This window comes from Budorcas taxicolor, chromosome 1 (assembly GCF_023091745.1).
Source record: "Budorcas taxicolor isolate Tak-1 chromosome 1, Takin1.1, whole genome shotgun sequence".
NCBI lineage: Eukaryota > Metazoa > Chordata > Mammalia > Artiodactyla > Bovidae > Budorcas > Budorcas taxicolor.
In genome coordinates this window covers 133,396,218-133,419,544 of record NC_068910.1, presented here as the reverse complement: position 1 = coordinate 133,419,544, position 23,327 = coordinate 133,396,218, and the positions used below count along the sequence as shown (strand labels likewise).

The window sequence follows — 23,327 nt, the reverse complement described above, 5'->3', positions numbered from 1 at the left end:
TGAACCAGAGAGTAACTACTTGTGGGTCATTCAGTCTCTGTCACAAGCACTCGGCTTTGTTGTTGGACATGAAAGAAGCCACAGACATATGTTAAAAAGAAATGAGTCTGGCTGTGTTCCAATAAAATTATTTATGAACAGAAAATAATTTCATCTAATTTTTATGTAGCAAAAATATTCTTGTTTTGATAGTTGTCACCGTTTAAAAATGTAGAAAATAATTTTTAGTTTATAGCCTATATAAAACAGGTGGTGGGTCAGGGGTGTCCTGTAGGCCATAGTATGCTGACCTCTGGCCTCCAAAGGGACTGTTTTACATCGTAACCTACTGTGCCTGAGGCTGAGTGGGTGATCCCAACCACAGCACAAGCTAACAGTGCTAAGTGACTGCTTTTCACTCTCCAGAAAAGAGAAGGGTGTGCCACACATTTGCAAGGAGAGGGCTCCTGTCTCCCTGGACTCCTAAACAATACAGTGCACCCGGGCAGACATCAAACTTAAAGACTACAGTGAGCCTTCACTGTAGTGTACCCACGTCTTTCACAAATTTGTATTATAAATGGTCCTTCCTAGCTGGCATGTGCTGTGCAATAATCTCTAATTTAGCACAAAGTACATTTTTATACATTTATTTCAGATTTTCTATGTCACTGTTTTCATGGTACTTTATAATGAAAATTCCTATTTATAATGTGTTACAGATAAAAATTTAGAGAAAGATTATCCGCAGAGTGTTCCCTGTTGGGAATTTCACAAGAAATGTTTAAATAAGAGGCATCTTCTCCTGCACCTTTATCTTCATGGGTTTTTTTTTTTTTTTTTAAAAGCAATACATTGTTCTAGCAGTGGCCTTTCCATTAAAGTATAAAAATTCCCTTTTGGAGGAGTTAATAAGCCACACTCTTACTATTCTTGCTCTATTGGTAGATGGAAAGTCCATGAGCTTTGAGGTCAGACAAACAGGAACTGAATCATGACTGCTGTTTCCTAGAGGCAGGTCTTGCTTCTCCAAGCCCCAGACTACTCAATTGTAACACAGGTGATCACACAGGGCTGCGGCAAGGATTAAACAAGCTCATGCAAGCAAAGTTCCTAGAACACTGTAAGTGCTTGGTAAAAAAGGAAAGAAGATCAGAAGAAATGTAATCCCATGTGCTTTGAAAAGCTGTCTTTGATTTTACTGCCTTGGATTCTGGCAAGCTTGTATCTTCTCCTTTTTTCTCCTTCTACTTCCTGCAGTTTTTCCTGTTTTCCTTCATCATATAGCTCCAGTACCCTCTACCCCATTTTCTTTTACTTTCCATTCACCTCTACCATCCTGTGGCGATTTGGAGTCCCAGAGAGAGCCCAGCAGGAAGATCTGTCCTCTCTCTCATTTTCCTCCGTTATGGGTTGAATTGTGTCTCCCCTGAAACGCACATGTTGTGTCCTAACTCCCGGTACCTCAGGATGTGGTACTTATTTAGAAACAGAGTCACTGCAGATGCAGTTAGTTAAGACGAGGTCACACTGGCATAGGCTGGGCTCCCAGTCCAAAATGATCAGTATCCCTAAAAGGGGGGGGATCTGGACACAGGCCTGTGCTCAGGGAGGATGCCAAGTGCACATGAAGACAGCCATCAATATGGCAGGAGAATGGCCTGGAGCAGAGGCTTCCCTCCCAGCCCGCAGAAGGAACCAACCCAGACAACACTGTACTTTCAGACTTCTCGCCTCCAGAACTGTGAGACGATACACTCCTGTTGTTAAAAGCATCTCCTTCATCATACTTTGTTACAGCAGCCCAAACAAACCACCACACTCCCAGAGGAAACACAAGCTCTGACTTCAGAGACCACCTTGAATTTCTTCAGCTCCAAGGGACCTGTGGTCCTACTTTATTTTGATAAAATCAACTACAGAAGACTTCTTAATCTTAGCGCACACTTTTTTCCAGCATTGCCTGAAAGGACTCTGTCAGAATGCTCTTCATAAAGTGTGCGCACATCTCTGGCCGAATGTAACTGTGAAACACCGACGTAAAGGAAGCAGAGTGGCAAGACTTGGTTTGTAAAGCTGACTTGCTTCATTGTTTCTTCTCTCCAATGCCCGACACTTCTTGGTTAGTGTGAAATGTGGGTGGAAGCATCCCGTCTGTCCATCCCAACCTCTGTAGGTGGTCATGAGGATACATCAGCTAGTCTAAAGTGATGGGCCATGAGGAACCTGCCAGTCAAGCGGAAACTGCCCTCAACCCCTGCCCACATGCACACATAAACATACTCTTTTTTTCTGGCTGATTTCCGCTTCTCTTCATTGACCTCGTGGTTGGCATCCCGGAGCTTGACCTCACGATCTGAAAGGCTTGCTGGGATGATGTCCAGCTCCAGGTCCTTGTTATCCTACACACACACAGATCACAGAGGTCACCTTGGAGATGTTCTGGGAGAGCAACTCAACAGAGTTAGGGGAGGCAGGGGACAGGAAGAACAGAGAAAGATATAATGGAGAAGGATAAGAAGATGGGGAATCCCACCAGCTGCCACCCACAAGCACTCTTCTTCATAATTCTTCAAAAAAATTCTTCATAATGTTTTTTCAAATAAGAAAGATAAAATATTCAAGTCAATTGTTCAGGACTAATATCTACAACAAAGGAAAAGAATGAACACATTTGATAATTAGTGTCATATTTCCCCAAGGACTTTGGCTCTGTTTAGATCTACACAGACACACTGCTCCAAGGTTGATTATTAACCATTAAAACAGATGTGAAACAGAAATGCATAAATACAGAAGAAAACTTCCACTTGTCAAGGGAAAGTAATAAAAGTAAATATTTTTATTTAAACAAACAGCTTCTCTGGAAATAGAAAGCTAAATGATAGAACGATTACTGAATTTTCTAATTGCCCATTCCTGCTTACTTCAACCACTGTCTGGTATTTATACAGGATGAAAATCTCTAGGAAAAAAAGCTTATAGGTTAAAGCCTGGGGGAGATGTTAATTCCCCCAATTTTAGTGGTTTGACCACTTTATTCTCTGTTTCAGAGTATGAATGAGCCTATTTAAAGATTTAGGAACTAGAAATCCTAGGATTAAATTGCCGCCCTGTATTTAGCTCTTAATTCATAGGTTACTGACCCCTATTATAAAGAAGAGATTAAAAAGTCAGTCTTCTTTGCTTCCTGGCAAAGAGTGTCTCTTTTCAGTTGAAATGTCAAATAGACTTTACACATATTGCCTCCCTTATTCTTAAAAGAGCATTATTATACATACTGAGGACTCTAATCATTTGCTGGTCAACATAATTAGGTGAAGACAGTACTGATGAAGCCCAGATAAGGAGTTTCATCCTGAAAGTCAACAGTTAACTCTACACATAGAAAAACTCTGTTCTGTAGCCATAGGTCCCACCCCTGGCCAGCCAATTTTACAATATACACAGCACCAGTTGTGGGGAGTTGGAAGTTCCAGCAAGATCCAGCCCATCCAGGAGAAAAACCACACAAGGCAAGTGCTCCAGGTGTCAACAGCTCAGAAAGATTCCTCTGCAGTCGCCACTTCCTTCCACAGCAGCAGTACTGAGGGAGGGGGAAAGGAAGATGTCCCACCCGGGAACCCCCATACCTACCTCTGTGTTGACTCCTAGGGCTTTCTCCAGGGAGTACCGGTATTTTCCCATCCTCAGGGAGAAGTCTCTGTAATGCTTGTCCACTGTGGTCACCCATTTCCTGATCTCTGTGGCATGAATGTGACCTTTTTCCACAAAGCTATCAGCCAGCTGAATCAGAAGCTTCACCTTCTCCTTTGTTTGCTGCCCCAAAAGATGGTCATAAGTTACTAGTTGACCTTCACTCTCATAACCCATCACCCCATCCTTCTTCACAGCAGCCATAGAGACCCCAGAGCCAGATTGCCTCGATTTGTATCCCAGTTGCTGTCACTTATAGGCAGGAGGTCCTGGGTAAGCTACTGAAACCCTCTGTGCCTCAGTTCCTTCATATGCAAAATAGGGATCATAACAGTTTTTATATCATAACATTGTTATGAGCATTACATGAGTTGACAATGCAGGATGGGTCTGAACACAATGCTCAAAATAAGAGCTCAGTAAGCAATATATGTTAGCCAGTATGATTACTGATTTAAGAATCTCTTATGTTAATATAGTACTTTACTGGTTTACAGAGTATGCTAATGTCACATCAGAGGCTTGTTTGAGTCTTAAAGCATCCCTAGAAGGAAGGTGGAGGGAGGCAGTGTAGGTCTTATTGAGTCACATATAAAAAAAGCTGAGGCTTTGAGAGGCTTAGGGCTTGTCCAAGTTCATACAACCCGTAAGTGGTAGAGTGTATTTGCCTCTTGTCTATAGTTTCTAGTTCGCTCCCTTCATTGCACTGGCTTGAAGAAGGCTTTCTAAACATCAAGTGTGTTGGTATAGCCAGAATCTGAAGAAATCTAACTAGCAGATTTAAGAGTAAACTCTGTCTCCTTCACCACCAGGATCTTATCTTTAGTTTTCTTTAGAGAGAAGATGGATACAAAGCTAGTGTCCATCACGGGGCTAAGTGAGGTAGAGCCATGGCATATATTGGGTTAATTTCATTTCTAACAAGAGTGTGTTCAACACCTACCCTGACCACACCAATGTGTACAGGGGTGTGGGAACTGACTTGAGGGGTAGACAAGAGAAGAAAAAGAGATACTCATTTCCTCCCAACAGTCTTTATCCCTAGAGGGACAAGACTCACCCAGAGTAGTTAAATAACTCAGGGCATTGTATAACTGAATGTCAAAATGTAAAGTACATATAGTTAACACTGCAGTGATCTTAAAAAAGGGGGAAAAAAAAAAAGGTGGGCTGGCAGAGGCAAGACAGGTCTCATGGGGGAGGTGGGGTCTACGTGCGTGGATTCATGTCAATGTATGGCAAAACCAAAACAGTATTATAAAGTAAAATAAAGTAAAAATGAAAAGTTAAAAAAAAAAGGACATAGAAATGGAAGGGCTGTCCAAACAAGCAAACACTTGCTCATCTTTTATCCTAGGTTTGAGTTTTGAAACTTCAAAGTCTATTAGGAAAGTCTAATAGATTTTAAGAGAAAGGAAGAGTATTTAAATACTATTCTGAAAAATAATCTTTTTTCTTTCAGACAGGGGGAAAGTAGGTCCAAAATTTGGACCATGCTACAATCCAGATAATTGAGGGAAGCAGACAGAAAACCACTGGGGCAACAGCGGAACAGACAGAAGCGCCTTTCACTCCTTATGCCACCACCATCACCCTGGCCTCTCCAGGCTCATCTACAGCCCCTCCCCCCACGAGAGACTGATCCTCTCCAGAAATGCCAGAGGCGGCTTCTGGTTGGAAGGGCAAGAAGAGAACTTGGCCACCACATGGCCAGGGCTCCCGCTCTCTAGCAACTCATTGAACACATCTGAGCCTCTCCTATCTCAGTGCAGTGGGCTGGTCCCTGGGGCTGGGAGACAAGGGGCCAGAAGAGCGTTAGTGTGAAGGAAATAAGGTGGGTATGAGGACAGGAGAAACACCTCCTTAACCATGGAAAGGCAAACAGCAGCAGCACTGAGAATCAGTCAATAAAAGATACCTGGTATTCCAAGAACTTTTAAAAAGCTTTATTTGGCTGCACTGGGTCTTAGCTGCAGCATGTGGGATCTAGTTCCCTGACCAGGGACCAAACCATGCATTGGGAGCACAGAGTCTTAGCCACTGGAGCACCAGGAAAGTTCCCCAAGGACTTACATATCATTGCATTTGGGGGTTTCCCCCTAGAAAACAATTTTTCTTAGGTTTTTTTTTTTAAACTTTAAACATTAATTTTGTAGCTATAATCAAGAAATCTATCTTGATATAAAAGTCTTGGAAATATATATCTATTCTCTGCTATTGGTACAGAGACTTGCATATGAGATGGGGGTTTATAGCCTATTGGTAACAACAGTCCTACCAGAGCAGCTATAGCAGAGGAAATTATATCCTGAAACATCAAAACTGATTTCAGTGTCAATAAGGAGAATGGCATGTGAGCAAGAGCATTCCAGCTACATGTGGAACCTGGGGAAGCAAACAGACAGGGAAATGAGCACAGAAAGGCCTTCCTCATGTGGCCTCCCCTGTCTGTGTGACCACAGCTCTCCGTGGCTCCTAAACGCCAGCCATGTTGAGCTTTGCCTGCCCCTCCTTCAATCAGTGGCTCTTCCTCACCCCTGTTTTCATCTAAATGTCCCTCCTCCCCTCCCTATAAGCTGAGTGGGGGATTGCCCTTCCCAGTGTTCACACAGTACTACACACACATGCTGCTACTTCAGTGTGTATCATCCTGAATTATTCATGTGTTTCCTTCATTAGACCATATGTTTCTAAGAGATAAATGTGGTATCTTACTCATTTGTATCAGCAATGTTTAGTAGGTATAACATAAATGTTGGGAAAATGGATGAGTGGGCAAATACTGTGCTGAGAGGTGAGTAGAGCTAGACCAGCAAGAGTTGAAGGCTTCCATGGGGAAGAATCGTTGTTCAGTCAATCAGTCGTGTCCAACTCTTTGTGACTCCGTGGACTGTAGCACCTCAGGCTTCCCTCTCCTTCACCATCTACTGGAGCTTGCTCAAACTCATGTCCACTGAGTCAGTGATGCCACCCAACCATCTTGTCCTCTATCATCCCCTTCTCCTCTCACCTTCAATCTTTCCCAGCATCAGGGTCTTTTCTAATGAGTTGGCTCTTCACATCAGGTGGCCAAAGTGCTTTTTGATTATATGGACCTTTGTTGGTAAAGTAATGTCTCTGCTTTTTCATATGTTGTCTAGGCTTGTCATAGCTTTTCCCCCAAAGAGCAAGCGCCTTTTAATTTCACAGCTGCAGTCACCGTCTACAGTGATTTTGGAGGCCAAGAAAATAGTCTTTCACTGTTTCCATCATTTCCCCATCTATTTGCCATGAAGTGACGGGACCAGATGCCATGATCTTTGTTTTTTGAATGTCGCGTTTTAAGCAAGCTTTTTCATTGTCTCTTTCACCTTCATCACGAGGCTCTTTAGTTCCTCTTCACTTTCTGCCATAAGGGAGTGGTGTCATCTGCTTATCTGAGGTTATTGATATTTCTCCCGGCAATCTTGATTCCAGTTTGTGATTCATCCAGACCGGCATTTTGCATGACGTACTCTGCATATAAGTTAAATAAGCAGGGTGACAATGTACAGCCTCGATGTACTCCTTTTCCAACTTGGAACCAGTTCATTGTTCCATGTCAGGTTCTAACTGCTGCTTCTTAACCTGTATACAGGTTTCTCAGGAGGCATGTAAGGCGGTCTGGTATTCCCATCTCTTTCAGAATTTTCCACAGTTTACTGTGATCCATTCAGTCAAAGGCTTTAGCATAGTCAATGAAGCAGAAGCAGATGTTTTTCTGGAATTCTCTTGCTTTTTCTATGATCCAGCGGATGTTGGCAATTTGATCTCTGGTTCCTCTGCCTTTTCTAAATCCAGTTTGTACATCTGGAAGTTCTTGGTTCATGCACTGTTGAAGCTGAGCTTGGATGATTTTGAGCATGATCTTGCTAGCATGTGAAATGAGTGCAACTGTGTGGTAGTTTGAACATTCTTTGGCATTACATTCTTCGGGAATGGAATGAAAACTGATGAACAGATTTGACTCATGAAACGGACCCAACCATGCCCATGGCCCATCCTGAGAGCAGTCTGAACTGATTTCTAGTAGGTGACTATGGTGGCACCGTGAGACCTGCCGCATGTCTGGCCACTGCTGATGAGATCAGAGGAAAAACCTGTCTCATGAGGGCAGCCCATCAATATGCAGCCAGTGACTTCCAAGGTGTCCTGGTCTAGGACCTCTTACTGAACAGGGACAGGGGCAACATGCTGGGTGGGTTTTCTGGGAACGTGGACCATAGAGACAGCGTTCTGGGTAGCTTGTTGGAGAGCAGAAGTGAAAGCAGAGAGAAGGAGAGAAGGGAAGCTGAATCACAGTGGTGGTGATGTTAGCCTGTGACGAGCTGACCAGGTAACACGGCTACTGCAACTGTCCTTGGTCTCAGGTGACATCCCAATTTTCACCTCCAGAGGTGAGACTATGCTACATGTCTTGTTCTTCCCATCGGGTTGAGTCACTGAGCTTTTCCTGGGCTCCTGGGAAGTCCAGCTACATAGCTTCTGTCTTTATTTCCATATCCTGCCATACAATAATCTTTTCCTCTTTGTAACCTAAGCCAGTTTGAAACTCAAATCTTACCACCGAGAAAAGTAACTTATATAGACTGACAAAGCGGGGGTCAGATTGCAGAGGTGATGGCATGTTAGGTTCAGAAGTAAAGACATGACCCTGTGGACAAAGGGAGACTTTGGGGAGTATAATTCACTTGGGATTGGAAATTTGGGGCTGACATCTCACTTATCTTGGGCTTCTTATGCCCCCTACTATATGTTTTGCTCTTTCATTTTGAATTCTAATTGTTACCACTGGAAAAGACAGAAGTTAAAAAAAATAAGAGTTCAACGGTTCTATTTTTCTTTTTTCTTTCTTTCTCTTCCTTCCTTTGATCAGTTAATATTATACCATCTTCCCTAATCACAGTGCCTTACTCTGAATATAGTTTGTAAAAAACCCATTTGGTGTCCTTAGCACATTTGACAAGTCTTTAAAATTTAGCCTTCTTGATATATTCTGATAAACTCATTATAAACTTCCAATTGGCCTTTCATTGCTAATCTGCCTTGTACTTATTGCTACATTTTTTGTAGGTATGGAATTATTGAGTTCCCTGTATAGGAAAACAGTTTCTTGAGGTATATCTTCATATTCATTTCATGAGAGACAGAAATTGTCATTAAACATGAAAAACTAAACTTTTCAAAAATGTATGTCACATGTGAGCTATATTCATTCCTCTTAAGAAAGAAAAATGAAGTCGCTCGGTTGTGTCCAGCTCTTTGTGACCCCATGGACTATAGCCTACCAGGTTCCTCAGTCCATGGGATTTTCCAGGCAAGAGTACTGGAGTGGGTTGCCATCTCCTTCTCCAGGTGATCTTCCTAATCCAGGGATTAAACCCAGGTCTCCCAGGTTGTAGGCAGATGCTTTGCCATCTGAGCCACCAGGGAAGGCCCATTCCTCTTAAGAGTTTCAGAAACAGAAATATGCTCATCTTTTATCTGCTGCTTAGATTCTACTTTTCTCATAGAAAGTGCCTGACAGGTTCAGTGTTCCCTTTCCTGGCTATCTGAATTCCAAGACATAATTTAGTTCAACTAAAGCTCCAGTTGCTTTCATTATCTCTTTGTTAAGAAGAATTTAGCCAAGTTTATCTCATAGCTTCTTTCACTTTCACAGATGAAATTATCAGTTTAAAAAACTACTTTCTCAGCAATTAAGGAATCAATTCCATTCACCATTGCAACAAAAAGAATTAAATATCTAGGAATAAACTTACCTAAGGAGATGAAAGAACTGTACACAGAAAATTATAAGACACTAATGAAAGAAATCAAAGATGACATAAACAGATGGAGGGATATTCCATGTTCCTAGATAAAAGAATCAATATTGTGAAAATGACTATACTACCAAATGCAATCTACAGATTCAATGCGATCCCTATCAAATTACCAGTGGGATTTGTCACAGAACTAGAACAAAAAATTTCACAATTCATATGGAGACACAAAAGACCCAGAATAGCCAAAGCAGTCTTGAGAAAGAAGAATGGAACTGGAGGAATCAACCTTCCTGACTTCACGTTATGCTACAAAGCTACAGTCATCAAGACAGTATGGTACTGGCACAAAAACAGAAATATAGACCAATGGAACAAGATAGAAAGCCCAGAGATAAACCTATGCACCTACGGGTACCTTATTTTTGACAAAGGAGGCAAGAATATACCATGGGGCAAAGACAGCCTCTTCACTAAATGGTGCTGGGAAAACTGGACCGCTACATGTAAAAGAATGAAATTAGAACACTTGCTAAACACCATACACAAAGATAAACTCAAAATGGATCAAAGACCTAAATGTAAGGCCAGAAACTATAAAACTCTTAGAGGAAAACATAGGCAGAACACTTGATGACATATATTAAAGCAAGATTCTCTATGACCCACCTCCTAGATTAATGGAAATAAAAACTAAAGTAAATAAGTGGAACCTGATTAAACTTTAAAACTTTTGCACAGCAAAGGAAACTAGAAGCAAGGTGAAAAGACAACTCTCAGAATGGGAGAAAATAACAGCAAATGAAACAACTGACAAAGGATTACTTTCCAAAATACATAAGCAGCTCAAACAACTCAATACCAGAAAAACAAACAACCCAATCAAAAAGTGGGAAAAAGACCTAAACAGACATTTCTCCAAAGAAGACATACAGATGGCTAACAAACACATGAAAAGATGCTCAACATCGCTCATTATTAGAGAAATGCAAATCAAAACTACAATGAGGTATCACCTCACACCTGTCAGAATTGCCCTCATCAAAAAGCTTACAAACAATAAATGCTAGAGAGGGTGTGGAGAAAAGGGAACACTCTTTCACTGCTGTTAGGAATGTAAATTGATACAGCCACTATGGAAGACGGTAAGGAGATTCCTTAAAAAACTAGGAATAAAACCACCATATGACCCAGCAATTCCACTCCTAGGCATATACCTTGAGGAAACCAAAATTGAAAGAAACCCATGTATCCCACTGTTCATTGCAGCACTATTTACAATAGCTAGGACATGGAAGCAACCTAGATGTCCATTGATAGATGAATGGATAAAGAAGTTGTGGTGTATATATATATATATATATATATATATACACACACAATGGAATATTACTCAGCCATAAAAAGCATTTCAGTCAGTTCTGATGAGGTGGATGAACCTAGAACCTATTATACAGAGTGAAGTGAGTCAGGAAGAGAAAGATAAATACCATATTCTAACACATATATATGGAATCTAGAAAAATGCTACTGAAGAATTTATTTACAGGGCAGCAATGGAGAAACAGACATAGAGACTAGACTTATGGACATGGGGAGAGGGGAGGAGAGGGTGAGATGTATGGAAAGAGTAACATGGAAACTTACATTACCATATGAAAAATAGACATCCAACGGGAATTTGCTGTATGTCTCAGGAAACTCAAACAGGGGCTCTGTATCAACCTAGAGGGGTGGGTTGGGGAGGGAGATGGGATGGAGTTTCAAAAAGGAGGGGATATATGTATACCTATGGCTTGATTTATGTTGAGGTTTGACAGAAAACAGCAAAATTCTGTAAAGCAATTTTATCCTTCAATAAAAAATAAATTAATTAAAAAAGTACTTTCTCAACATCATTACTCATTGAGAAATGTAAATAAAAACCACAATGAAATGCCACTTCATACCCTCTAGCATGGCTATATAAAGAAGACAGATGATAACCAGTGTTGGAGAGGATATGAAGAAGTCAGAATTCATATACACTGCTGGTGGGAATGGAAAATGGTGTTCACACTTTTGGAAACAGTTTGGCATTTCTTCAAAAAGTTAAATATAGAGTCATCATGTGACCCAGACATTCTACTTTCAGGTATATACCTAAGAGAATTGAAAAACAAATGTTCACACCAACACCTGTACACAATGTTCAAAGCAACATCATTCACAGTAGTCAAAACTGGAAAGAATTCAAATGTCTATCAACTGATGAATGGATAAACAAATGTGGCATATAGCCATACAATGGAGTATTATCCAGTCACAAAAATGGAGTTCCAATGAAGACCCGCTGCAATATGGATGAATCTTGAAAATATGTTAAGTAAAAGAAGCCAGATACTAAAGACCACATATTATATGATTTCATGATTCCAAGTTGCATCACAAAGTGTCTGGAACAGGTAGATTCATAGAGATAGAAAGCAGATTAGAGGTTGTCAGGGGCTTAGGGAGGAAAAGATGTGAGTAACTATTGATGGGTATGGGGTTTATTCTGGGAGTGATGAAATATTCTGGAATGAGATGGTGGCAATCGTTGCACAATCCTGTCAATGTATGAAAAACCACTAAACTGTAAAAAATGAAAAACAGAAAAATCTAAAGAGTTTTGCTATTAGAAAAACTGAGTTCTTCCAGATGTTAAGATGATTAAGCTTTAATTATCACCATATACCTTAGCACTTTATAAATTTTAAAATCCACAGCTGGAATATATCACTTGGATTCTTCTAACTGGCTTGACTACAATGGAGCACAACAAGAAAATTTTGTTTTCCTCTTATCCTCACACAAATTCTCTTTATCTTATTTTTATTCTCACATTTTTATATTGCTATATAGAAAGTACCTTTTGATATGCAGTGTTTCTTCTACTTGATCTGTTTCTTTGGAATAGAGTAGTTTGATAGACTCAATATATTCTATTGCTCAACTCAATCCTATGATCCATCATATTTTCTGTCTTGTGGTTTAAGATCAATTTGGTTTCTATTTCAAATTCACTTTATTGGTTATAAACATTAAAACCAAAGATGACTGGTTAAAAGAGGTTTGCTTCTGGTAAGTAGGACTAGGGTAGGGCAGAAGATACCCAGGTAGATTTGTTAACTTGAGATATTCTCATAATGAATGGTCCTTACAGTTGGAAATGATAGATGGGAGGATGAAATCCCATTAACAGAAATAGCTAAGAGTAAGAACAGAGAGAGAGTCAAAGTAAAAAAATTATATTAAATAGAAATTTGAGGAGGAAGGGTTGCTGAAATCTACCCAGACTTTTTTTTCTCTTATGTTCTCAAACATTTGTAGCCTCTCTTCAATGTGTAAGATATAGTTCAGTTCAGTCACTCAGTCATGTCCAATTCTTTGCGACCGCATGAACCGCAGCATGCCAGGCCTCCCTGTCCATCACCAACTCCCGGAGTCTACCCAAACTGATGTCCATCGAGTTGGTGATACCATCCAACCATCTCATCCTCTGTCATCCCCTTCTCCTCCTGCCCTCAATCTTTCCCAGCATCAGGGTCTTTTCCAATGAGTCAGCTCTTCGCATCAGGTGGCCTGAGTATTGGAGTTTCAGCTTCAACATCAGACCTTCCAATGAACTCCCAGGACTGATCTCCTTTAGGATGGACGGGTTGGATCTCCTTGCAGTCCAAGGGACTCTCAAGAGTCTTCTCCAACACCACAGTTCAAAAGCATCAATTCTTTGGCACTCAGCTTTTTTTAGAGTCCAACTCTCACATACATACATGACCACTGGAAAAACCATAACCTTGACTAGACGGACCTTTGTTGGCAAAGTAATGTCTCTGCTTTTTAATATGCTATCTAGGTTGGTCATAACTTTCCTTCCAAGGAGTAAGCATTTTTTAATTTCATGGCTGCAATCACCATCTGCAGTGATTTTGGAGCCCAGAAAAATAAAGGCTGACACTGTTCCCACTGTTTCCCCATCTATCTGCCATGAAGTGATGGGACCAGATGCCATGATCTTCGTTTTCTGAATGTTGAGCTTTGAGCCAACTTTTTCACTCTCCTCTTTCACTTTCATCAAGAGGCTCTTTAGCTCCTCTTCACTTTCTGCCGTAAGGGTAGTGTCATCTGCATATCTGAGGTTATTGACATTTCTCCCGGCAATCTTGATTCCAGCTTGTGCTTCATCCAGCCCAGTGTTTCTCATGATGTACTCTGCATAGAAGTTAAATAAGCAGGGTGACAATATACAGCCTTGACGTACTCCTTTTCCTATTTGGAACCAGTCTGTTGTTCCATGTCCAGTTCTAACTGTTGCTTCCTGACCTGCATACAGGTTTCTCAAGAGGCAAGTCAGGTGGTCTGGTATTCCCATCTCTTGAAGAATTTTCCACAGTTTATGGTGATCCACACAGTCAAAGGCTTTGGCATAGTCAATAAAGCAGAAATTGATGTTTTTCTGGAACTCTCTTGCTTTTTCAATGATCCAGCAGATGTTGGCAATTTGATCTCTGGTTCCTCTGCCTTTTTTAAAACCAGCTTGAACACCAGGAAGTTCACGGTTCATGTATTGCTGAAGCCTGGCTTGGAGAATTTTGAGCATTACTTTACTAGCATGTGAGATGAGTGCAATTGTGCGGTAGTTTGAGCATTCTTTGGCATTGCCTTTCTTTGGGATTGGAATGAAAACTGACTTTTTCCAGTCCTGTGGCCACTGCTGAGTTTTCCAAATTTGCCGACATATTGAGTGCAGCACTTTCACAGCGTTATCTTTCAGGATTTGAAATAGCTCAACTGGAATTCTGTCACCTCCATTAGCTTTGTTCATAGTGACGCTTTCTAAGGCCCACTTGACTTCCCATTCCAGGATGTCTGGCTCTAGGTGAGTGATCACACCATCGTGATTATCTGGGTCGTGAAGATCTTTTTTGTACAGTTCTTCTGTGTATTCTTGCCACTTCTTAATATCTTCTGCTTTTGTTAAGTCCCTGCCATTTCTGTCCTTTATTGAGCCCCTCTTTGCATGAAATGTTCCCTTGGTATCTCTAATTTTGTTGAAGACATCTCTAGTCTTTCCCATTCTATTGTTTTCCTCTATTTCTTTGCATTGATTGCTGAGGAAGGCTTTCTTATCTCTCCTTGCTATTCATTGGAACTCTGCATTCAAATGGGTATATCTTTCCTTTTCTCCTTTGCTTTTCTCTTCTCTTCTTTTCACAGCTATTTGAAAGGCCTCCTCAGAAGACCATTTTGCTTTTTTGCATTTCTTTTTCTTGGGGATGGTCTTGATCACTGCCTCCTGTACAATGTCACGAACCTCCATCCACAGTTCATCAGGCACTCTGTCTATCAGATCTAGTCCCTTAAATCTATTTCTCACTTCCACTGTATAGTCATAAGGGATTTGATTTAGGTCATACCTGAATGGTCTAGTGGTTTTCTCCACTTTCTTCAATTTCAGTCTGCATTTGGCAATAAGGAGTTCATGATATGAGCCACAGTCAGCTCCCGGTCTTGTTTTTGCTCACTGTATAGAGCTTCTCCATCTTTGGCTGCAAAGAATATAATCACCCTGATTTCAGTGTTGACCATCTGGTGCCGCGCTCGTGTGCCCTCACAGCTTCCGCACTCATGCGCTGTTGCAGCCGCCATAAGATATAGTTAGGTAAGTGAATAAAGCATTGTTCTTGTGCTTTCAGGTCTTGCAGGCTCATACTGGAGACGACACTGCATACACATTACTGGGAGAACAGGATGGTCCGTGACAGGTGTCTTAAGGGCTGTACAGACAATGGTTGCAGTCCAAGGATGGGCCAGATTGTACCCTGGCAGGTAGGCAGGATCACGGAGGAGGAGGCACTGAAGTGGAATGGCAGCATCTTTTTAAATAGTACAAACTAGAGGGAAGGGAAGGCTAATCTAAGGAGAAAATTAGTATAGAAAAGATACAGAGGCACGAAAATAAATTATGTATTTCTTGGAGGGTAGGAAAATATATCCATTCAGCTGGAGTGTAAAATTTGCATAAATGGGTAACTGAAGATACAGCTGGGGTGCTAAGGTGACACAGATGCAGACGTTGTTGAGTGTTAGCCTGAAGGCACTGGAGAGTCATAAAAGCTCTCCAGCTGGTTGGTAATATGACCAAAGTAGTGTTTTAGAGAGGAACACCAATGAAGGACAGGATGGACTGGAAGGAAGGAAAGGCTGAAAGCAAAGAACCCAATTAGGGTGACAACAATGTGAGTAGAAAGGAGAAAGATAGGAAGATTGTAAAGGAAGAATAAAATAAATTGACTAAATGATTCTCCATGTTTCTACTTTTGTGACGGGCAGATCCTGATCGTAGGAAGTTCTGGGTATCCGCTGTGATCCATCCTATGTGAACAGGATCACCATGGATCTGGTACTATTCAGACTACTAATGACTCATTGTTGACACTGTCTGGAGAGGGGCAGATGGATGCAAAGCGGGTAATTCAAAACCATTTTCATTTGGATTTGAAAAGGGTTCTGGGCATCTGCCACATCCCTAGTGCTGTTTGTTCTAGCTGGTGTTGAAATGAATCTCTTATCTGATTGACAGCTTTTCATATTGAGTGACAAGGCCCAAAAGCTCACAAGTGTGCAGAGGAAAACTCCCCACTATCAAGAGTTCAGGGTGTAGGATTCACAAAGTATAAAACTACTTCTGAAATATCTCAGGAATGAGGCTAAGAGTCTAATTTTGTTACAGCAAATTAGAGGGAAGTTTGCCACAGTGTCAGAGGGATCTCTGGGTAAGGTAGGCATCAATATGTTCCTCCCTTGCCTCCCACAAAAGCAGCTCTCATCCTGGAAGAGCATCTGCCGTGTCTGGAAGTGATGCCAAAGGTGGTCCTCCATGGCAGGGAGCCCAGGGTGAGGGACAAGGAAGCTACAAAGAGGGAACTGAGATAGATTTCCTTCCAACCCAAGGTCCTCAGATCAAATCCTGGCTAGGAAAACATGAAAACAAGATTTCCTTCTATTGTAGCATTCTCCATCTCAGTGTGAATGGGATGTGGGTACATACACCAGCGTGTGTTTTGCTCCCCAGGGACCCCAGCCCAGCTCATTTCCTGGGCAAGGCCAGATGGAAATAGTTAGTTCTGGAATCTGCTTTGTGAAGCCACCCATAGCCACTGGCCCTTCTCAAAAGGTGGACTTCCAAGGCCTTTCAGATTTCAAGAGTATGTGGCTGATTTCATACACACAATGTGCATTTCACATGAATATATTCCTTTGTTGTATTTGGTCTAAAAGAACACAGCAGATTCCAGAACCTGGAGCACAAAGATGAGGTCCATTCAGAAGCACAGCATATAGGAGTTGAGACCCTGTGTACAGAGCTCTACCCAGCAGCTGCATCTCTTTGAATGTTCAGATTTCAAAGGAGATGATTCTACCTACGTGTCCCCCCCTTGGTGCTATAGTCAAGCTTTTCGGTACAGAGGCTATTCTCCCGTTCACAGTGAGTAAATGGCCAGAATGGGGTGTGCTGGGTGGAAGGGGAGGGCTCCAGGATGCTTCCTACCTTGGCAGGCACCCTGAACTCCCCATATTCTTTCAGCAGTTCCTGAGTCTCCTCTGTGGTCTCCCCGGTGGAGGTATGTGTTGAGAGGTAATATTCACCTGTTTCTTGGATCCAGTCTAGTGCCTGTGGGAGGAAACAACCCACTAAGTTCTCCCAAAAGCCAGCTGTTAGTAGGAAAACATGCCATGCTCTGATGTGAACATTGTGGTTTGGAACAATATGATGGACCCAGGAAACCCTGGCATGATTTAATCAGTATGTAGCTTGGAAGTTGATTTATGAAAGTGGCCTTCTCTGTTATACTTGGAAAAACCCACCAGCAAAGACAGTGTCTTGTCCATTAAATTGGGGACTCTTCTAGACCAGGTCCACTATTATCCATGAGTTAGAGCAATCTGCCCCCAGCATCTCCTCCCAACTCCTGTCACCAAACTCTGAGTAGAGTGCTTGGTGAAGGTTGAATTGCTGTCAGTGCAAGCATTCTTCTTCTCACCCCCATCTCCCATCTCTCTTCTGTCTGGTGTGATGACCCTCTTTGGAACTGTCCAAGTCTTGGTCATCTAGGCCTCTGTATGGTCCTTGTCCAAGACAACTCCAGGGAAAGCTCTGAACATACCTGCTTGGCGCTTCGCTCAAACACCACGTATTGCTGACACTGGTCTAACCGCCGCTTCTTCAATGTCCAGAAGTGCAGGACACGGTTCTCCCTCTGTAAGAGCTCACTCAGGATGGCTGCAGGGCAGAGAGCAGGTGCTGGTCTCAGGAAGGCTCTGATCAAATCTGACCAGCCACTCGGGACCCACATCCTAGATGCCAGATAATTGCGCCCTTCGACTCTCCCCACAGGACTAATTCAACACCAGAAGCAAGGGGCCAAAGTTTGGTTCAGAGAGAATTTCCCAGAGGAGAGCAAGATCAGGGAGACTGAGGGAGGGCCTACTGTGAAGTTGCATCAATAAAGTGGGGGAGAGGATGTCCCCAGGGTGACTTAAAAGTGACCCTGATTTTCTTCACACCAAAGCTAGTCCTTGATGATAGGAGACCTTGGGAAGTATTGGTGCTGAAAATAATAACTAATTCAATCAGACCCTTAGAGCCTGTAGAGAGTGAATGGACTTGGGAGGAATCCCAGCCACTCTTGGAGGTTCTAGGGGAGGGCCAGAGGTGAACAGGCACGAGGACTGGGGTAACTGCATGGACAACCACATCACTTGCCACGTACTCTGCCTATACAGAGGGCTGTTCTCTTAGTACTTTAACAGCATAGCCTCAGTTTAAAAACCTCTAAATCACAGGCATAGGGAAGTTGTGTTGAAATCACGTCATCATGGAATCGTGTCTCTAAGCCCAAACTCCCCTGGTGGTTGGGACTGATCATAAGAAAAGCTAAAGCCATTCTCAATCATCTCTAATGATGGTAGGCGTGAGGATGTGCATGAGGCCATGAGCAGAGCAGAGGCTGTGGGAGGCATTTGTCCATGTCAGCTCCCTCCCTCTGCCTACTTCTCCTGTTGTTCCAGAAGCAGCTGGTTACGTGGATAGACTTCCAAAGTGTTTAATAGTATGTTCTAAGCTTGAAGCATCAAATCTATTTTGTACTGTTTGCCTCTGACTTCCCACTAACTACATTAGATACTACAAAGATATACAAGAATGATGCTATGAAAAGTTGACACTTATTCAGTGCTCACTATATGGCAGACACGTATTTTCAGAGTACCTCATTATGCATGGACCATTATCTCCACTTTACAGATGAAGAAACTGAGGTTTAGAGAGGGTAGGCAACTGGCCCAAGGTCATTCTTATGGAAAAGGGTAGAACTTTATGACTTCTTAGCCACCTTGGGCTCTCAGGTTATTGGGACTGTAAAGCACAAGTTATGTTGCAGGGAAAAGCCAATTCTGACTGCATGTTGGAACTGTTTCTTTGACTTGCTTTTTGTTTGTTTTGTTACTATAATCCACAACGGATTAAAATAATAATCCATAATCACCCATAATGGTCTGTCTCAGAGAATCCTGCCCCTCTGCCTGACTGTTAACCTAAAGTGCCTTTGCTCAGAATCCTGTCCACTTGTGGATGGCAGAAAGGAAGAAATCAACACATTCCCTGGCTGAAGCTTGCCATTATAGGAGATATTTGCAAGATTAATGGCCCTTATACTTTGTTTCTTCACCTCCCCTCATCTCTGCTCTATAAAAGAACCCAGTATTAATACCCCAATAAGACTGTTATTTTGAGACATTAGTCTGCCATCTTCTAGGTCTACTGGCTCATGGGACAAGCAGAGCAAGCTTGGACTCAGTAACAGGGTGCTCTACACAGAGGGCACAGCCCAAATTGTAGTGCTTGTTGATTTTTGTGAACTTTTAATGCACTATGGAAGTTTAACTCTTGAAGGATAGATAGAATCTGTCTCTTCTCCCTTAGGCTGAGAACTTATATGGGTCCCTGTTATTGATTTCTCTCTATATCTATGCTCTTATTATATAGCTTTTTAGTTTCTCCCCCAAAGAGACCAAGCGTACTTCCTCACCTGTGACCTCACACTTGGTCATGTGACTTGTTTTGGCAAATGGGTCGTTGATAGGACATAAGTAGGGGCTTGGAGTGTGCTTGTGCAATCGACCTTGCCCCTTTGATCTCTGCTATAACCTCCCTAAGAAGTTCTCCTGGGTGACCACTGCCCCTTCAACAAGGTCCCAGAATTAATCCACATGGAGCAGACAAGAATCCAAACTGTAGTGAAGGGGCCAAGCCAGCCTGATTTGCAGTCTCAAGCAGAAGTGCATTGTTGAGCCCAGCCAAGGCAGCTGGTCCCCAGGCAATGCAGTCAATGAACAATAAATGCTTACAGTTGTGGGCCACTGAATTTCAGGGGTTGTTATATAGTAATAATTGCTCCTATAAGAAAAACTTAAAATATGAGGCAGTGCTTTGGGCCCAGGTAGCAGGTAGAAAGGAAATGGATACAGAAGAGGTTATAGGTCTCTGCTCAGGTGAAAGCTACAACTGGGCAAAGACAGTGAGAACCCGTGTTACCTTTAGTCTTTTTGTCTCCAAGTTAGAGCTTTGTTCACTGAGGTCCCTCCGTGGTGGCTGAGAGAATCAGCCCAGCTTAGGTGAATGTCCTAATGAGTTTCAGGTTCCATTTTTGCCCCTTGTGTAAGCTTTCCTGAGGGCATACCCTGCTCTGGCCCCCACCAAGATGGGGCACATCCTGCTTTCCCTGGGAGGCTGCCACTCTTGGCACACTGGGGTGGAGCTGGGGCGTGCTTGCTCTCAGCAGGTAGCTGGCCTCACTCAAGTCACATTTAGACATCAGAACACAGATCCTGAAAAATCTGCAGGAAGGGAAAGGTGACATAATGCCAGCTACCTACAGGGCCCCTCAGCTGCAAACAGGATAGCACATCTGGAAAAGGAACCCTCTTCCCTCTTCTCTGTAGGAAACTTTGATTCTTAAGTTTTAATTCTTCCTGGTGTCCTCTGATCTTGCCACCTCCCGAGCTCCTTAAGCAGAAGAGAGGCCCTTCCTAAAAGAGGTTGAAGCTTCCCACTGTCCCCTTAGCAGCTTGCCAAGCCTGTATCACTTCCCTCCCTAGCACTGGTCTCCAGGGTTGTATTGCTTTGCTGTGTCAAGATGACATTTGTTAAATTCTTCACCCACTCAAAGGCTAATTTCTGTCAGGTCCAGAGTAAGTGATTCCACCAATAATAATTTAAGCTTAATGTTGGTCAGCAAATGAACAATTTTAAAGGTTATTGATTTTTATCCACACAACTGTAGACTTTATAGAATTCAGAGAAATATTGAAGATTATCTAGACCAGTACTTATCTAAATTTTACGTGCACAAAAATCACCTGGTTCTGGTGGGATGGAGGAGCTCTTGCCAAAAAGGAGGTTCTGATTCTGTAGGTTTAAGTGGGGCATGAGATAATGTTTCTTATAAGCTCCTGAGTGTTGTCAATGCTACTGATCTGGGGCCCATATTTTGAGCAGCAAGAATTTACACATCCTTCTTCATTTTTCAATAAGAAAACTGAAGTTTCTAAAGCTTAAGCAGTAAGTAATAAAACTAGGTGGCTCAATGGTAAACAAAACAAAACAAAACAAAACAAAAAATGCCCCATCTGCCAATGCAGGTAACTCAGGAGACTTGGGTTTGATTCCTGGGTTGGAAAGATTCCCTGGAGGAGGAAATGACAACTCACTTCAGGATTCTTGCCTGGAAAATCCTAGGGACAGAGGAGCTGGTAGGCTACAGTCCATGGGGTTGCAAAGAGTCAGACACGACTGAGCATGCAGCACACTGTACATTGCAATAAAACCAGGATTAGAATGCGGTTTTATGAATCTCAGTCCATGTCTCGTTCTCAGGCTGCAAGGTAACTCAGTCTTGTGCCATTCAATATGGTAGCCATGTTTGGCTATGACACGTAAAGTAATTAATAGTCAGTGGGAGTAACCAGGCACATTTCAACTGCTCGAAAGTCACATGGGACCAGTGGCTACGATACTGCACAGTGTAGATATGTAGAGATTATTTGTTATTTCTCTTAGCATTGTTCTAAACTCTAAGAGAGTCCCTTGGACTGCAAGGAGATCCAACCAGTCCATCCTAAAGGAGATCAGTTCTGAGTGTTCATTGGAAGGACTGATGGTGAAGCTGAAACTCCAATACTTTGGCCACCTGATGTGAAGAGCTGACTCATTTGAAAAGATCCTGATGCTGGGAAAGATTGAAGGCAGGAGGGAAAGGTGATCACAGAGGATGAGATGGTTGGATGGCATGACCGACTCAATGGACAGGAGTTTGGGTGAACTCCGGGAGTTGGTGATGGACAGGGAGGCCTGGTGTGCTGCAGTCCATGGGGTTGCAAAGAGTCGGACACAACTGAATTGAACTAAACTGAAACTCTAAGATAAAACAAAATATACTTGGAGAAATTTTATAGTCATTTTTCCATTCCAAATTTTGATGCATGATGAATTGCCACTGTCCATACCATCCCACATCACACTTTTTCTTATCTAAGGAGAAGAACCAGGAAATCTGAGGTCACATGAAGACCAGGTACCAAGCTCTGGTCCACGTGGCTGGAATGGCTTCAGGTTGGCAGGGCCCACACTGACCTTTCACTTGCTGTTCGGGTCCTCGGGTGTGGCTGGCAGCACTGGGCATGCTGACGTTGTTCCTATGGATGTACTTGAGAAAGACCTCAGCATTCCGCCGTGCCAGGGTGCAGGCCTGAGAGAGACACAGTGTGAAGTCCTACACATAAGTCTCAGTCCAGAGGTGCACATGATCTAAGACACGAGAGAAGGGATGCTGGCGATGAGGCTTCTGGGTCTCTGGGTGAGCAGAGTCCTGGAGGCCAATGGGAGCAACATGGATGTTCCAGTTCTAATGGAAGAGGTTCACTTATTCTTTTAAGTGAAAAGCTTAAAAAAGAAAAGCTCCCTGTTCCTCTCCCCTTTCCCTTACAAGCGAAAAAAGAAATCAGCTACTCCTTAACTACTACATGTACTGATTCAGCATGACCACCATCACCTTTCAGGCTGATTTCCCTCTGCCACATATAAGAGTGCCTCGTATATGACCTTGGTGTAAGTCACTTTAACATTAGCTTAATTTAGACTCGAGAAAGCAAATTTAGTAATCAAACCTATTAACCACACATTCCAAATATAAATGGCAATTACCCACGTTTTAGAAACATGTTTGTCTATAAAACCCACCTCCACCTCAATAAGATTAATAAACATCCTATTGCTGGGCACAATATATCATGTAAAAGAGTAAGAGCCATTGTACCATCCCCTTAAGGCTCACAGAGCAGTGGGTGGCAGAGAGGACGGGTTTGTCCCATGCTGCTGCACCAGAAGGAGGCTGGGGCCCAGCACAGGCAGGAGTCACGAGCAAGTCAGGATTAGAATCTAGGTCTACTGATAGAGCGCTTCTAGTTTCTCTCAAGACCAAAGATTTTCTAAAATTTCTTTACAAAGCAGTATTTTTCCTGTTGGTAGAAGTAATACATGTTAGTCCATTAATTTTCAGTTCACAGCTTTCAAAACTGAATTATCTCTAAATAAAATTGTTAACTTCTAAACTTTTTCATACTTCGCATCTCATTCTACAAATCATATGGTCAAAACTAAGCTTTTTTATATTTAGCATCTGATTCTACAAGTCACGTGGTAAAAAATTATTTTAAATGTTGATTTCACAATAATGGTTTCTGGGAGCTCTGGTAAGATTGTTTATGGTCCTACCACCCTAAGGACTA

At 42.3% G+C, this 23,327-nt stretch overlaps 1 protein-coding gene across 1 annotated transcript in view; it reads right to left on the bottom strand.

The window, feature by feature from the left end:
- KALRN (kalirin RhoGEF kinase) overlaps nucleotides 1-23,327 on the bottom strand; it is a 694,022-nt gene that overhangs the window by 244,485 nt on the left and 426,210 nt on the right. The window contains exons 19-23 of the mRNA XM_052653860.1: nucleotides 22,174-22,288; nucleotides 17,648-17,763; nucleotides 17,032-17,154; nucleotides 3,616-3,798; nucleotides 2,263-2,381 (exon numbers count right to left, since the gene is read on the bottom strand). Of these exons, the coding sequence (XP_052509820.1) occupies nucleotides 2,263-2,381; nucleotides 3,616-3,798; nucleotides 17,032-17,154; nucleotides 17,648-17,763; nucleotides 22,174-22,288 (656 nt within the window). The remainder of the gene's footprint in view (nucleotides 1-2,262; nucleotides 2,382-3,615; nucleotides 3,799-17,031; nucleotides 17,155-17,647; nucleotides 17,764-22,173; nucleotides 22,289-23,327) is intronic.